At 42.2% G+C, this 15,089-nt stretch overlaps 1 protein-coding gene across 1 annotated transcript; it reads left to right on the forward strand.

Annotated features, from left to right (window-relative positions):
- Positions 1-4,298: 4,298 nt before the first annotated feature.
- LOC110531550 (kelch-like protein 33) lies at positions 4,299-13,394 on the forward strand. Its single transcript, XM_021614778.3, has 4 exons — positions 4,299-5,317; positions 9,646-10,585; positions 10,710-10,880; positions 11,018-13,394. Exons 1-4 carry the CDS (start codon positions 4,450-4,452, stop codon positions 11,538-11,540), a joined length of 2,502 nt encoding a protein of 833 aa, XP_021470453.3. The 5' UTR covers positions 4,299-4,449; the 3' UTR covers positions 11,541-13,394.
- The last annotated feature ends 1,695 nt before the right edge of the window (positions 13,395-15,089 follow it).

The following is a 15,089-nucleotide window of genomic DNA, read 5'->3' on the forward strand; positions in this document are numbered from 1 at the left end:
CAGAAGAACAGACAGGGTCAGTGAATCCATGTGTTTTTGGAACACTTCACATGATATGTCACATGGGGATTTTCAAGTGATGACATTACCTTTCACATGTGGATTCAATTGAGTCAGAATAACTGATAACTAAAATAGCAGTGCTAAGTGCAACATAATGGCACCAGAGAGGATGGTCACCATTTTACAGGCTCCTGACCAATTGTGCACTTTGTGGGTTTTTTTTTATGTGACCGAAAAGTGCTTCTGGACATAAGAACAGCAATTACTCACCTCAAACTGGATGAAGATTTTTTTTTTTTCGTAATGAGTCAGATGTGAAGACCATTAGGCGGGTAAACAAGGACATACGACAATCAATGCTGAAGCAGGAAACAGAGCGGGGAACCAGACATATAGAGGGAAGGTAATGACAGAAGTGATGGAGTCCAGGTGAATCCAATAATCACTGATGCCTGGCGCGGGGGAAAGCGGGAGCAGGCGTGACAATACGAGTATCTATTTCTTTATTAACTGCTCAACACAGAATGGCCGCATGTGCACACTGCCTCAAATATTTTGGGAGAAAATATTTATATTTTATTCAGCTTTGTTCAATTGTATTGTCACAGTTGTAATAATGAGGAAACCAAGGCGCAGCGTGATAAGCGTACATAACTCTTTTAATAAAGAGAGAATCCTGAACAAACCGTGAAGCTATATGACTAGTGCAAACAGGTAACTAAACCTAGAATAACAACGCACAAACTATCCAAGGAATATGGCTACCTAAATATGGTCCCCAATCAGAGACAACGATAAACAGCTGCCTCTGATTGAGAACCAATCAAGGCAACCATAGACATAAAAACACTGAACACCTAGACAAGGTAACCCCATAAACATACACAACCCCCTAGACAATACAAAAACTACACAAACCAGCCTCGTCACACCCTGACCTAACCAAATAATAAAGAAACAAAGATAACTAAGGTCAGGGCGTGACATGTATACTTGATACTATAAAATAATATAAAATAATGCCACGGAATGATGAGCAAATTTTGCCTGCTAAATTAACTAGTGTATCCCACAGCCATTTGGCATAGCCAGATCAGGACCCAACATAAAGACAACTCATAGTATGCTATTCTTTTCTTCTGAAATTGACTACATTTCTGCATATCATGCATCTTTAGACCTGTCTAAAATATATCATGGATTATTGTGAAGGTGTAGGCTATATTACATGGCTTTACATCACACCCTGGCCATAGAGAGGCTTTTATTCTCTATTTTGTTTAGGCCATGGTGTGACTAGGGTGGACATTCTATGTTCCTTTTTCTATGTTTTTATATTTCTTTGTTTTTGGCCGGGTATAGTTCTCAATCAGGGACAGCTGTCTATCGTTGTCTCTGATTGAGAACCATAATTAGGTAGCTCTTGCCCACATGGGTTTTGTGGGTAGTTATTTTCTGTTTAGTGTGTTTTGCACCTGACGGAGCTGTTGCAGTTGTTTCTTGTTGTGTTCAGTTTAATAAATAACATGAACATGCTGCACCTTGGTCCTCACCTTCTTCCACCAATGGCCACTTTATTCGGCCTTTTAAAATGTCTTGTAGACTATGTGTAAGCCAGGAGATGCAAAATGTGTTCATGTTCATTAACAGTCAATTACCGTGAGACCGACAGTTCTTATTTTTGACAATCACCGGCTGACAAAATGTTGTGACCGCCACAGCCCTAGTTATTACTGACTAAAGGTGTCTGACTTTAAAGTAAGCACACTGTCATGCGATGTAGAGTCTTTATGGATGTGTTTTGAATGACCAAAGGGGTCTCACTTCAGACAAAGTATTACAGGACACATAAAGTGTCAATAAATAGCATAGAACCTTCTGCTGATTTCTGAAGGTTGTCATGGTTCACAGGTTACTGTAGAGTGTGAGAGGTATTTAGATGGGCAGTTGGATCTGCCAAGCTTGTGTGTGTGTGTGTCAGAGCCAAGATGGTTTGGAGGAGTCCAACCTGAGACTACCTAGCCACCAGGTATTCCTCTTCTGTTCCCAGGCTGGAAGAGCAGGGCTTGATTACAAACTGCTACGATGGCGGCCACATTTTTTGGTCTGATCTTTCAGCGGGAAGAGGGTGAATGTGTCAAAGACCTGACTGGGTCCAGCACCACATGGTATGGCTCGTTATATTGTTGTTTGTGTACTGAGGAACATGTAACTTGGTTCCAGAAGAAAGCCAGGTTGACATGTATTGTCATGATCTTGCCCTGGAAGTAGAATTGAGCGATTGCCACTGGATGGGCCAGCTGCAAAGTCAAAATTGGCTTAATTGTAAAAAATATCCTGAAAACGAAAATGTGCTTTTAGGTCTTAATCTAAGGTTAGGTTTAAAACCGTATGTTATGACTTTGTGGCTGTGCCATTTAGTGACCTCTCTGATGAGCTGCCTCAAGTACATAAGTCATCCCAATAAATGCCAACCTACGTGTGTTTGTGTGTGTGTGTGCGTTCGTGCGTGTGTGTTTGCGCTCTCTGTGTGTGTGTGTGTGTGTGTGTGTGTGTGTGTGTGTGTGTGTGTGTGTGTGTGTGTGTGTGTGTGTGTGTGTGTGTGTGTGTGTGTGTGTGTGTGTGTGTGTGTGTGTGTATTTGCGCTCTACGCTGTGTGTGTGTGTGATCCTTCTGACCCATAAAGAATGTGTTGTCCCTTTCTCTTGCTCCAGAATGCATAATGGAGGAGAGGTGCCAAGGCTTTGGGATGTCTTGACATGAGAGAGGCCTTGGATTGAAGCAGCTCAAACAGGCTTCAAGTCAGGCACCAAGATGCCCAGAACAGTTCCCTTTTACAGTTCATTAAGGACGCAACACTTTATTACATACAGTAGCTAAAACATGCAAGGAGACATGCATGGAGACTGTCTTTGCAACATGTGTGCTGTTATCTCTGAGACAGACATAGTCTCATCTAGGGTGCAACTTATAAGCACTTAGTATTAGCCATATACAGAATCCCACAGTTTGACCAACTTTGGACAAACAACATTCCATTGATTTCGGACATTCATTATTTCATGTTCATTCATCATTTATGAAGGAAATAAGTATGGCATGTAAAAAGAGAGATGGGTCATTAATGTAACCCAAGATCAAGATAAGGTTATGGAAATTCTATCCCCAGAACCACAGCAAGAGCCATCATCAGACCAAAGCAATATGAACCACATAGATAGTGGTAATGCAATAATAATAATATATATAGTAGTATTGTAATAATATATAGTGGTAATGTCATAATATATAGTGGTAATGTCATAATATATAGTGGTAATGTCATAATATATAGTGGTAATGTCACAATATAGTGACGTTGCCATTCTGCCCTTGAGCAGTTAAACCCCCCCAACAAAAAACCTGCTCCTCGGGAACCGATGACATGGACGTCGATTAAGGCAGCCCCCTGCACCTCTCTGATTCAGGGGTTGGGTTAAATGTGGGTTAAATGTGGAAGACACATTTCAGGTGAATGCATTCAGTTGTACAACTGACTAGATATACCCTTTCCTCTCCCAGATACCCCAGCGTTTGGCTGTGGAGGAGCAACACAATCCCTCCGACGCTCTAAGCATGCCATAACCCAACTGATCCCCTAGTCACATGCACTGGGAGGTGGCATCCAATGTCTTGGAGAAAGAAGCCTTGGGATTCGAGGAGCTCGAACAGGCTCCAAGCTTAGAACATTCCCCTTTTTACGGTTCCAGGTTCTTGACCTTCTCTGCTTCAAGTGTAATACACAGTACAAACTACAGAGAAATGAATACAAACACAGAGCAATTATTTGAGAAAACAAGTCAGGAAATAATGAATGCTGATAAAATGTTATGGGCAAACAAAGAGAATATGGGAGAATGACAAGATGCAGTCAGTGTAGGTCATTCATCTCCATCAACTAACATAACCAGAAAGGTATTGCATGGTCAAATTGGGGACATACTGTTGCAACTCTGAATCGAAAAAATGAAATGAAAATTGTTATTATTAGTCCCTACCGTGGGACAACTTTGAGGGATGAGAACATGGACCAGAAACAGAGACAATTACTTATCGTTTACTGTGAGGTCTGATCTGTATGACTTCAGGGGTTTATATATAGCAGCCTGTCTGGTTGAGTGGGGGTTTATAAATGGTTCTGTCAAACAGGAGTTAGAACACACAAGAAGAGGGAAGGGAAGGAGGAGACAACGTAGATACCTGACCCTGTAGAGAGTGGGGAAGAGAACTGCACTAAGATCACACACAGTCAGTCAGATAGCGAAGGCTGAGAGCTCTTTTAGTGTGGCTACAAATTTGTGTAGTATTTTTTATAAAAATAAAAATAAATTATATAATAGTAAGCTGCATGTGTATGGAGGCAGTGTTGGACATTTGTTGAGATAAAGACTGTTGCTGTTGGAAGCGATGGCTTTATCTGGACCATGCTTCCAGAGGGGTTTGGAGGCTCTATGGAGGCAGGATGAAGAATTTAGGGGGGATAAGCACAATATAGATCGAGATGGAGAAGAGTGTGCAGGAGAAGTGAAAGAAAAGGATTGTGGGGATCAGGTGAACACAGAAGAAGAAGATAAAGATGATGAAGCATTTACAAGGGAGGAAAACAGTCAAATACATCTAAAGAGAGAGACAACTGAAGAAGAGGAGGATGAGCTTCAAGAAGTGAACAAAGAGTGGACAGCTGTTGGGGGGCAGAAAGGTGGAATAGAGGATGTGGATTCAATAAGGGTATACGGCAGAGACTCCTATACAAGAGAAATGTTCCAAACCCTGCAGCAGCTCAGGGACTCCTCTCTCCTCACTGACCTGACTCTGAGCACTGAGGCTGGGCAGCGTCTCCACGCGCACTCCCCTGTCCTGGCTGCTGTCAGCTCCCTCGTACACCAGAGACTGCAAGAGAGGGATGAGGAGAACGAGAGGAGAGATGTTGACATGTATATACAGACAGAGATATCCATCAGTCTGGGTCCTGAGGTGGGGCTTGTGGGGCTGGCAGGGGTGCTGGAGTTTGCCTACACTGGGGCCTTAGCAGCTCTGAAAAGACACACACTGGCCCAGATACAGACTGCAGCTACAACACTAGGGGTCCCCAGAGTTCTACAACTCTGCAGTGAAGAGGAGGAGAAGATGAAGAAGGGAGTAGAGACGAGGGCAGAAGAGAAGAAGATCTCTGCTGAAAAACAGATGAAGGTCAGTCTTCAGTCCATCAGACAATTGTGGACAAAGAGAGTGGGCTGTGATGTAGAGCTGGAGGTTGGTGGGGCATCATTTCATGGTGAGTAGACTGAAGTCACAATACATCACGACTATGTACTGTAGAATGATATATTTTCACAATTTCACAGTATAACTCCAACCTCATAGTATGGAATTATACACTGAGCGTGCAAAACAGGAACTCTTTCCATGACATAGATTGACCAGGTGAATCCAGGTGAAAGCTAGGATCCCTTATTGATGTCACATAAATTCACTCCAATCAGTTAAATTCACTCCAATCAGTGTACTGTAGTTGAAGGGGAGGAGACACATTAAATAAGGATTGTTAAGCCTTGAGATAATTGAGACATGGATTGTGCCAATCAGAGGGTGAATGGGAAAGAGAAAAGATTTAAGTGCCTTTAAATGGGGTATGGTAGTAGGCAGAGGTGTTGACTTGAGCAACATGACTTGGACTCGAGTCAGAAATATGATGACTGCAAATTGACATTGACTTTAACACCAATGACTCGTGATTTGACTTGGATTTGAGCCTTTTGACTCGACCTGACTTGATACCCTCCCCAACCCTCCCCAAGCCCAAATATAAAAATGATGCTATTAAAAAAGTGTGCAGCGCATCAACTCTTCATTTAACCGATTACATTTTGAATCGGACAGCAGCCAATCAAATTGTGCCAGCTGAGAAAAAGTTGTGCGTGGCAGTGCAGAGGAACGTCGGCGGGTGAATTCAGATGGAGCCCATGGAAAGACACCCCAAATTATTATTTTTGGATATAAAGACACAATACATTTTAGCAAAGGTGTCAGCTAGAGATGACGTGCAGGAGCATGCCGGGATTTGTAGTCTTGCATGATGTCTACTTTTATGCTAATTATAATTTTTGAATCTGAGAGTAAATCGAGCTGAATATATTGATAAAAGTCACATTGTACGAGGGAGATTTACATGGTTATCGAAACGTCAAGCCAGGGTAAGCCTACACAAAACACAGCCCTTATTTTTAAGAGTTTCTAAAATCCACTATGAGAAAAATGAACGGCAAAAGTAAGGATTGGAAACATTTCCCTGTTTGACCGCTAGGTTTTATGGGTATTATGACACCTCCACTGTTGGGCTCTATTCTCCCGCTAGAATGTAAGATGGGCTATGTATCTTCTAGTGATCTATTCAGGGCACAACTTTCACTGGGGACTGGGGGTATATGCCCCCCCCCCCCCCACATTCTGAAATTGCATTGTTGTCTCCCCCAGTTTTACCATTGGAATGTGATACAAACGAGACAACGGTGTGCTTTAGGACCATGTGGACACATCCAAGAGGTCGAGTAGGCTGTTTGGAGTTTTTATCCGACTGGATAAATAAAATAATAATCATGTCCCCCCCACTTGTAATTCCAAAGTTGCTCCCCTGGATCTCTCTAAGTGAGCGACAGGGAAATCCTGCTGGTTTGTCAGTCTGCTGTCTGTCCCGCCTCTCGGTACCTGTATTATTTTTGGGCTCTGTGGTTGGCTGTGCGTTGTGGTTGGCTGCTGTCACATTTATTATGTCATGTAAGTGGTAACGATGATTTGAAATCTACTCATGTGTTGTTTTGTGGAACATTCATTTATTTGATTTAGCGTGTTTCATAGGCCTATATAGCCAGCCACGGAGTCGGGCACATAGGTCATTTACTGTACTTCGATTGACGACCAAACAGCTTGTGTTGATTAGTTTATAGAAGGTGTCGACCTGATTAAATAAATGGTATTGCATTGGGACAAGTAAACAAAATATCTTATTTGTATTTTCCTAGTATTCTAAGCCCATGTCGAGACTTAGCACTGACCGCTAAAGTGACTTGTCAGTGTAGCCTAGTGATGGGTAGTGTTGTTTGGAATTAAGGACTCTGTCTGAACAAATATTTTAGGTGACTGGGACCGATCACATTGGTGGCAGACTTTCATTTGGCTCCCTAATTTGCATACTGGTAGGCTACTACTGCTTTGTGGCGATTATCTGCAGATAACCCAGCTAGCAATGAGGAATCGGCCCAGAAGCGGCCCTCTGGGCCCTCAGGGGCCGGAACTGATTGAATCGGCCCGGAATCGGGTGTCGGACTCGGCCCGGAATCAAAATGAATGACTACCCAAAATCCGGGCCAAATGGCATGAGGAGGTAAGGCAATAAATAGGCCATAGTAGCAAGTAATTACAATTTAGCAGATTAACACTGGAGTGATAGATGAGCAGATGATGATGAGAATATGATGGTGTGTAAGTAGTGATACTGGTGTGCAAAAGAGAGGCAAAGTAAATAAAAACAATATGGGGATGAGGTAGGTAGATTGGGTGGGCTATTTACAGATGAACTATGTACAGCTGCAGGGATCGGTTAGCTGCTCAGATAGCTGATCTATGATCTGATCTGATAGCTGATCTATGATGTTTAAAGTTATTGAGGGAAATGTAAGTCTCCAGCTTCAGCAATTTTTGCAATTCGTTCCAGTCACTGGCAGCAGAGAACTGGAAGGAAAGGAGGCCAAATGAGGTGTTGGCTTTGGGGATGACCAGTGAGATATACCTGCTGGAGCGCGTGTTATCGTGACCAGTAAGCAGAGATAAGATGGAGCTTTAACTAGCATAGACTTATAGATGACCTGGAGCCAGTGGGTCTGGCGACGAATATGTAGCGAGGGCCAGCCGATTAGAGCATACAGGTCGCAGTGGTGGGTGGTATAATGCACTTTGGCAACAAAACGGATGGCACTGTGATAGACTACATCCAATTTGCAATTTGAGTAGAGTATTAGAAGCTATTTTGTAGATGACATCGCTGAAGTCAAGGATCGGTAGGATAGTCAGTTTTACTTGGGTATGTTTGGCGGCGTGAGTGAAGGAGGCTTTGTTGCAAAATAGAAAGCCGCTTCTAGATTTGATTTTGGATTGGAGATGTTTGATATGAGTCTGGAAGGAGAATTTACAGTCTAGCCAGTCACCTCGGTATTTGTAGTTGTCCACATTTTCTAGGTCATACTGCCGAAGGCTGCCTTGTCTCGGGCCACATTACATTGGCGGAGTCTGACTCTCAGCCGAGTCTGACTCTCTGCCTGAATCGGCCCAGTACCACTGTGCTAGCTGGGAAATGATGATAAAACATTCGCAGAAGATGTCAAATCATTACTACAGGAACAATAGGTGGCGGAGAGAGAGCCTCGTTCTGTTCCAAAATAGGATAAAAGAAAACAGATTGAAGGTTATAAAAGTTAATGTCATGATACTTATATGGTATTATTAAAGGTATTGATAAAGACCTACTGATTTGATTAGTGTCCACAATGGAGTGAGTAGTCAACTGCTGCTTTCTGTGTAGTAAAGTCTATGCTTAACACCTACTTCATTATTCAATCACACCTGTAGGTCTAGTCATGTTCACCTAACTTTGTATTAAAGTGTGGGTGCACAATCTCAACAGGGAATCCATGTTTAACCTTTTTTTTTTTTATGTTTTGCCTAAATAAACTACATTGAAAAAGTGGACTAGATTTAGTTTACGCCACAATAAATGTAATTCAAAGGGCTGACTAGACTCGTTTTTCTGACTAGATTACTAATCTACCGCTTTACCTCAAACTCCCACCCACAGTGATTGATTGACAGGTTTGAAACCCTACCAACTCTGTGAGCCAAAGTCATCCTGCCCCCTCGCCTGACAATCCCTCCCACAGTGATTGATTGATAGGGCAAACTATTAATTAAAAATAGAAGTGGTAATTCATATCTTACAGTAAATATGACTTACATCTCAAGAGAAGAAAGGTTTCACGCACAAAAAAAAATGTTTCTCTTACTTAGAAAGTATTCCTGATCATATAGGCCAAGGCTTAGACGTTATCCAAAACAAGAAACAACCCACTGAATTCATACATTTTCAGGATTTTTTATTGCAAAGTCATTTTATTGCAGTCATTGTAAAGTTATTAAAGTATTCAAAATGTAGCTGTGTATTTTGGATGGAATCAAGGCATTAGAATGTACCAGAGGCCACCAAAATAGAGCTTGTGCTGCAAAGAAATTGGGGACTATCACCCGTACTTTTCTAGTTGGCTGGCTACTCCATATACTTACGGAAAACACTGTAAATAAGAATAATAGGCTGATATATGAATATTATTAGTATATTAATATATAACAACATAATAATAATCTGATTTTATAATGAGAACGATTTAAATGAAATGTTAATTGTATATTTGTTTTGTTTATTGTTGGGGACTCGTTTGGGATCAAAACAAATGGTAATCATTAAGAGTCATCATTAACCAGATGTGGAAGTAGTCTATATGAGCTACCTGATGATAACAACAATATTCAGTTTCCTCTTCTTTCTCCTGACTCAAGTCCACAGAGTGCTCTTGTCTGCCAGTAGTGACTACTTCAGGGGAATGTTCACCAGCGGGATGAAGGAATCCCAGCAGGCCTGTGTGACTCTTCCCTTCCTGGAGGCCTCAGAGCTGGAGGCCCTGATTGGCTACTCCTACAGCGGGTCCCTCCCCCTCAGCTGGGGGTGTGTCTTTGAGATCACCTGCATTGCCTTCCAGCTCCAGTTCCAGCCCGCCCTCTTGCTGTGCCTCGACTTCCTGAAAAAAGAAATGGACACCCACTCCTGCCTGGATGTGGCGTCTTTCGCTGAGGCTTATGGCATAACGGAACTCCTTGAAGAGGCCAACGACTTTGTCCTGAGACACTTCCAAAATGTGGCAGCCACGCCTAAATTCCAGGACCTGCCAGTCAAGAAGCTTAGAAAATACCTGAAAAGCAACTCCCTCTTTGTGCCCTCTGAGCTTGTGGTCTTCAAGGCAGTGGTGGTCTGGATCGAGGCCTGTCCCAGCGAAAGGCTTAAACTCACCAAAGAGCTGATGAAGAACGTCCACTTTCCTCTCATGACATTCAAGGAGTTTGGTGAAGTTAAAACCGCAAAACTGTGGACTGAATGCAACATAAAACGTCTCTATCAGACTATGCTGGAGGACTTTCGCTCTTATCATGTTGCATCTGAGACCCTGTGCAGGGTCTACCTACCAAAGGACAGCCTAGTCTTGGTGGGTGGAGACCAGATCTCTGCCGACTTTATCCGGCGAACCCCTAGTCGAGAACTGTGGTTTGGGAACTCTCTGAGGAACTACACAGGCGTTGTGAAGACCGTTGAGTGGAGGTTGCTGGGAGAGATGCCAAATCCACCAAGGTTAAGTCACGAGTTGGCTGTTGTCGCAGGGAAGTTGTACGTGCTCGGGGGACAGAATTATAAAGGCATGCTTGGCGTTCTAAACTCGGTCTACAGGTGAGATAAGAACTTTGGGGTTTGTATCTGCTAAGTAATGAGTCCTTTAGGTACATTATTTTTTACATATTTAAGTTTTTACATTATTTTCTTCCTTCACCTCTCATTCTTTGTGTTCTTTCAGATATGATCCACTTCAGAACCGCTGGGAGAGATTGGCCAACTTGCAGGAGAAAAGGTGTAATTTTTCTGTGGTTGTTCTGGATGAGATGATATATGCCATTGGAGGGTACATTGATCCAGAAACTAACCTGGATAGTGTGGAGCGCTACTGTCCAAATACAGATTCCTGGAGGTAAGGTTTTTCTTTGGTACGAATGGTAACACAGAATCACTTGCAGTAATTAATGGTTCCATTGGAAATGGTATGTAACTTAAGTAAAACTTTGTTTCTTTGTTGCTATCTTTACCAAATGTGGCCTTCCCTGTTAGCTTTGCCAAACCCTTGGATATGACCTTGAGTTGCCATGCTGCCACACTGTTGGATGGAGAGGTCTTCATCTCAGGGGGGTTCGACTGCAGGTACCACTGTCTGGTGTCCATGTTCCTGTACCATCATGAGAGAGGAACTACCTACCTGGCAGAGATGAGCCAACCTCGAGCCCATCACTGCATGGAGACTTTAAACAACCATCTTTATGTGGCCGGAGGAGTCACTGTTGATGAAAACATGATGTCTATTGACCAGCTGGCCTGTGAGGTCTACGACCCTGTTAGTGACTCCTGGAGCGCCCTCACGCCCCTGGCCATCTCCCATGTTGGAGCAGCCTCTGTGGTTCTGGAGGGGAAGATCTATGTGCTGGGAGGATACTGCCAAGAGGACTACAGGGAGACCAGACTGGTGCATCGCTATGATCCCACCATCCAACTATGGGAGAATATCGGCGAGATACCCGGACCTAACACTGACATAAGAGCCTGTTTGCTCCACCTGCCCAAACACTTGAGACAATGAAACATCACTATACATCCCATAACACCACACTAAATATTATTCCATTACATGACCCACACCTTACTCCACCAGTATTCTTAACTTCAGTAACTTAAACATGTTTATTTCTCTCCATGTGCAGGCTATAAGTGAATTACTAACAAAACAGGAAGGGTATTACAATTTCAGGGTGACTTCATGTCCTCCTGGGAAATGAGAAACTGGGAAGTCATACCTCTGACATGAATGTGTTCACTTGCCTTTGAACTGGGACAAATTATTCTACCAATAAGATTTTAGCTAGCTTGATAAACTAGCTAAAATTGCTAATAATAAAGTTAGCTAACTTGCTTAACATTGACATATATCAAACTAGCTATATTTGCCAACATTTGTCCAAAATCGTTTGACATAAAACATAACTTTTCTGTCCTTGCATTTATAGCAGTGTAAGTTGTTATTATATCATATATTAAGCATTAAACAGTTAAATTAGACATTTAACTTGAACCCTGTAAAAATCCTAGATCTAGCAGTCAGACAGTTTTTGTGTTAAGATATCAGAAACGCAGGGTACCTATGTAACATTTCGTGTCTCCTTATGTTACAGGGTGGAAACAGTTTTCATGGGCACACAAATCCAAAATGATGTATGCGATTGCAAAATGGAATGCTTCTAACGAAAGAGTCACCTTAACTTGATACTTAAAACCTAAATTGATACTGTCATTAACATGGTTCTTCAATAATTAAGCATTATACTTGGTGGATGCTCATTTGGTGTCCAGCTGATTAGTTACATTGTAATCTCAATCTGATCCAGGAAATAATTTTCCGAATGACAGTCAAGTGACGAGCAGCTGTTGTGATAGCGCAGGCGATACAACTGCTAGAAGAAAAGTGTTTGCGAGAAAATAATTTTGGTGTCTCATTCGTTATGCAGGTGAAAACATTTGTGCCTGGATCCACAGTGAATCTAATATCTCTAGCGAATTGATGTTGATCATCTGTTGTTGTCTGATTGATCTACAGCATGGTCTCATTCATGTTTTCATGTTTTTGTGCCTCAGATTGGAAACCTAGTGTGCGCAATTGTATAGGATAGAATATTGCTCAACACCCAACGCTCTTCCTGATCAAGGCTGCAGTATGTAACTGTATGGGCAACCAGATTAAATTCACATAGAAATGGGAGTTATAGATCTGTCATTGTCATTGATAACAAGTCCAAGAAAAAAGTACAAAAAATGTATGAACTCACTACTGTAAGTCCCTCTGGATAAGAGCTTCTGCTAAATGACTAACATGTAAATGTGAATGCAAGAAGCGGTAGATCTGTTGTATGTGTTTAATTTGGATTTAGCCTATTTTACGTTCAGTATTGTACACCAGTTTCAAACAGCTGAACCCCCCTCCCCTCTCCCCCCATGGAGCCGATGTTCTGGATGTAATCATCAGAAGAACGAAAGATTACATACAGTTTTCATACACCACCGCACAACAGGCCAAGAGGGGTTTCTTTGCCAACAATGGGTTCCCAGATACAAACGAGGCAATGATAGGTTATGTGATGCGCAAAATATGCGGCTGACTGTGGTGGCAAGGTAGCCAGGTGGAATGCACAACTCGTTCATTCTGCAGAACAGCATTGTTAGCGTATACGTTAGCCTACACGCCTACAGGAGTGAGCTGTTGAGGATGGATGGCTTATTGGTGAGTGTTGCCTACTCATTTGAAGTATATTTGCCATTGCTAAAGCAAATTGAATTGTCTTATTGGTCCTCTCTTTGTCCCTATATTTTAATTTTTACTGGTCAAGCCACAACTGAGCGTGCCAAATAAATGCTGTACTCAATCTCCGACACTATTACCTCTGTCTCGTCCCCCTTTTTTTGTTGCGCCATTGTATTTCATGGTACTGCGTTGTATATTCCCATGGGCCTTTACGGGATGATTTTGATACATGGTTTTATTAAAGGCGTTTCGAAATGCAAATAGCCAAAGTTGTGCAGAAGCACTGAGGCTAAAAACAATTGGTATTTATCAATGGTTATCTCTTACAGGTGTGAGTATGATGCTTGTAGGATTGGTTGATAAATAACACTTTTTCTAGGCATACAAACATTCTAAATTCAGTTTGTAAGTCGTATTTCAGAATAGTTTCTACGTAATATTGATAAATGAGGCCCCTGGTGTGGTTATCTGAAGTACCCACGAAGGCCACTAAATGTTATACAATCAGATAAGAATACAAATACTAGATAGGACTATACATATAGATGTATTTCTAATAGAACAAAAACCATGTCAAAAAGGGAAAAACTATTGAAAAATGAAGTGTTAGTATAAGGAACCCACACTCAAAAAGAGAGCATTACAGCGGGGAAGAAAGGAAACACACATAGAAAACTATAAACATACAGAACCAGTAGACGTCTGGAAAACAACTAGATAAAGGTTGAAGGGGAACTACAACAGCTGATTTGGCCATGTTTTTTGGCTTGCACCTCAAGAAATGCTGGCGGCCATGACAGGTGCCAAATGTGAGTTGGCTTGGGGGTCAGTAGCCTACAGAGTAATATGAGCAGAATGCAATTGCTGAACTTATGTAGATATTCTAAACAAATTGTTTTAATGGCTTTCAAGTGTAGTAGCAGGTTAATTTGGAATGAACAATCCTTTACATAATACCATAGAAGCAGTGTTCTGCTAATATAACAGTGTGAACCTTTCATTGTCATTCCCAGCCGATACAGACACTGTGCCTATCGGGATTTTGTCTGGTGGTAATGGGGCTACCTTGGTGAACATGTCAGAGTGGTCATACCTTCCTGTTTGGTGTCATGTATACAACAGGAGTCCCCTGATCCTGGTGCAGAACACACAGGGTTTTCCCTCCCCATAATGAAGGATACCATTCAATTCAATAACAAAAAAAGACAATACAAGTAAAAGTTGTCTAGTAAAACGTTTATGTTGAGTGCCAGGTCTGTCTGTCAGTCCATCACATCATCATGCAAGTCTCCAAGTGCTGGCTCCATAGATGCATCTGTGAACACACGCACAGTCACTGTTCTATGACCAATGGCACTTAGAATAGGTGACAAACAAACATGTACTATATTGAAGTTTGAACAGGTCAGACTAAACCTACCTAATTGTAGTTTCCCCATCAACGACCATTGGGGAACAGACTGGAGGCAGGGTCTTTGCCAGCGCCCCATTGATGGGCATGGCAACGTATATCATCAAAGATACTGGTCGGTCACACACAAACAGTGCACTGATTGCATTATTAACGGTGGTGATGATTAGCCTGCTGGAACCAACCTGATTGCTGCATTCGCCTTTCTACTTCACTTCAGATATCGTTATTGGTGAAGTGACATAGAATGCTAAAAGCAGTAATCAGGTTGGTTCCACCAAGCTAAACTGTTTCGACCTTTGACCAGGTAAAACGTGACCAACCTGATTCAAGTGTCCTCCCTGTTCTATTCGTAGGAATGCTCACAGCGAGGGCATGTCTGCGTGATGGCTCAGCCACACATGTCCCATGTGGTTCAGTTGGTA

This window comes from Oncorhynchus mykiss, chromosome 9, assembly GCF_057628025.1.
Source record: "Oncorhynchus mykiss isolate SJ-2025 chromosome 9, ASM5762802v1, whole genome shotgun sequence".
NCBI classification, from domain to species: domain Eukaryota; kingdom Metazoa; phylum Chordata; class Actinopteri; order Salmoniformes; family Salmonidae; genus Oncorhynchus; species Oncorhynchus mykiss.

Coding starts and splice junctions, on each gene's coding strand:
- LOC110531550 (XM_021614778.3), top strand. CDS start 4,450: ATGGCTTTATCTGGACCATGCTTCCAGAGGGGTTTGGAGGCTCTATGG. Junction 5,318..9,645: donor TGGTGGGGCATCATTTCATG/GTGAGTAGACTG, acceptor TCCTGACTCAAG/TCCACAGAGTGCTCTTGTCT. Junction 10,881..11,017: donor CCAAATACAGATTCCTGGAG/GTAAGGTTTTTC, acceptor CTTCCCTGTTAG/CTTTGCCAAACCCTTGGATA.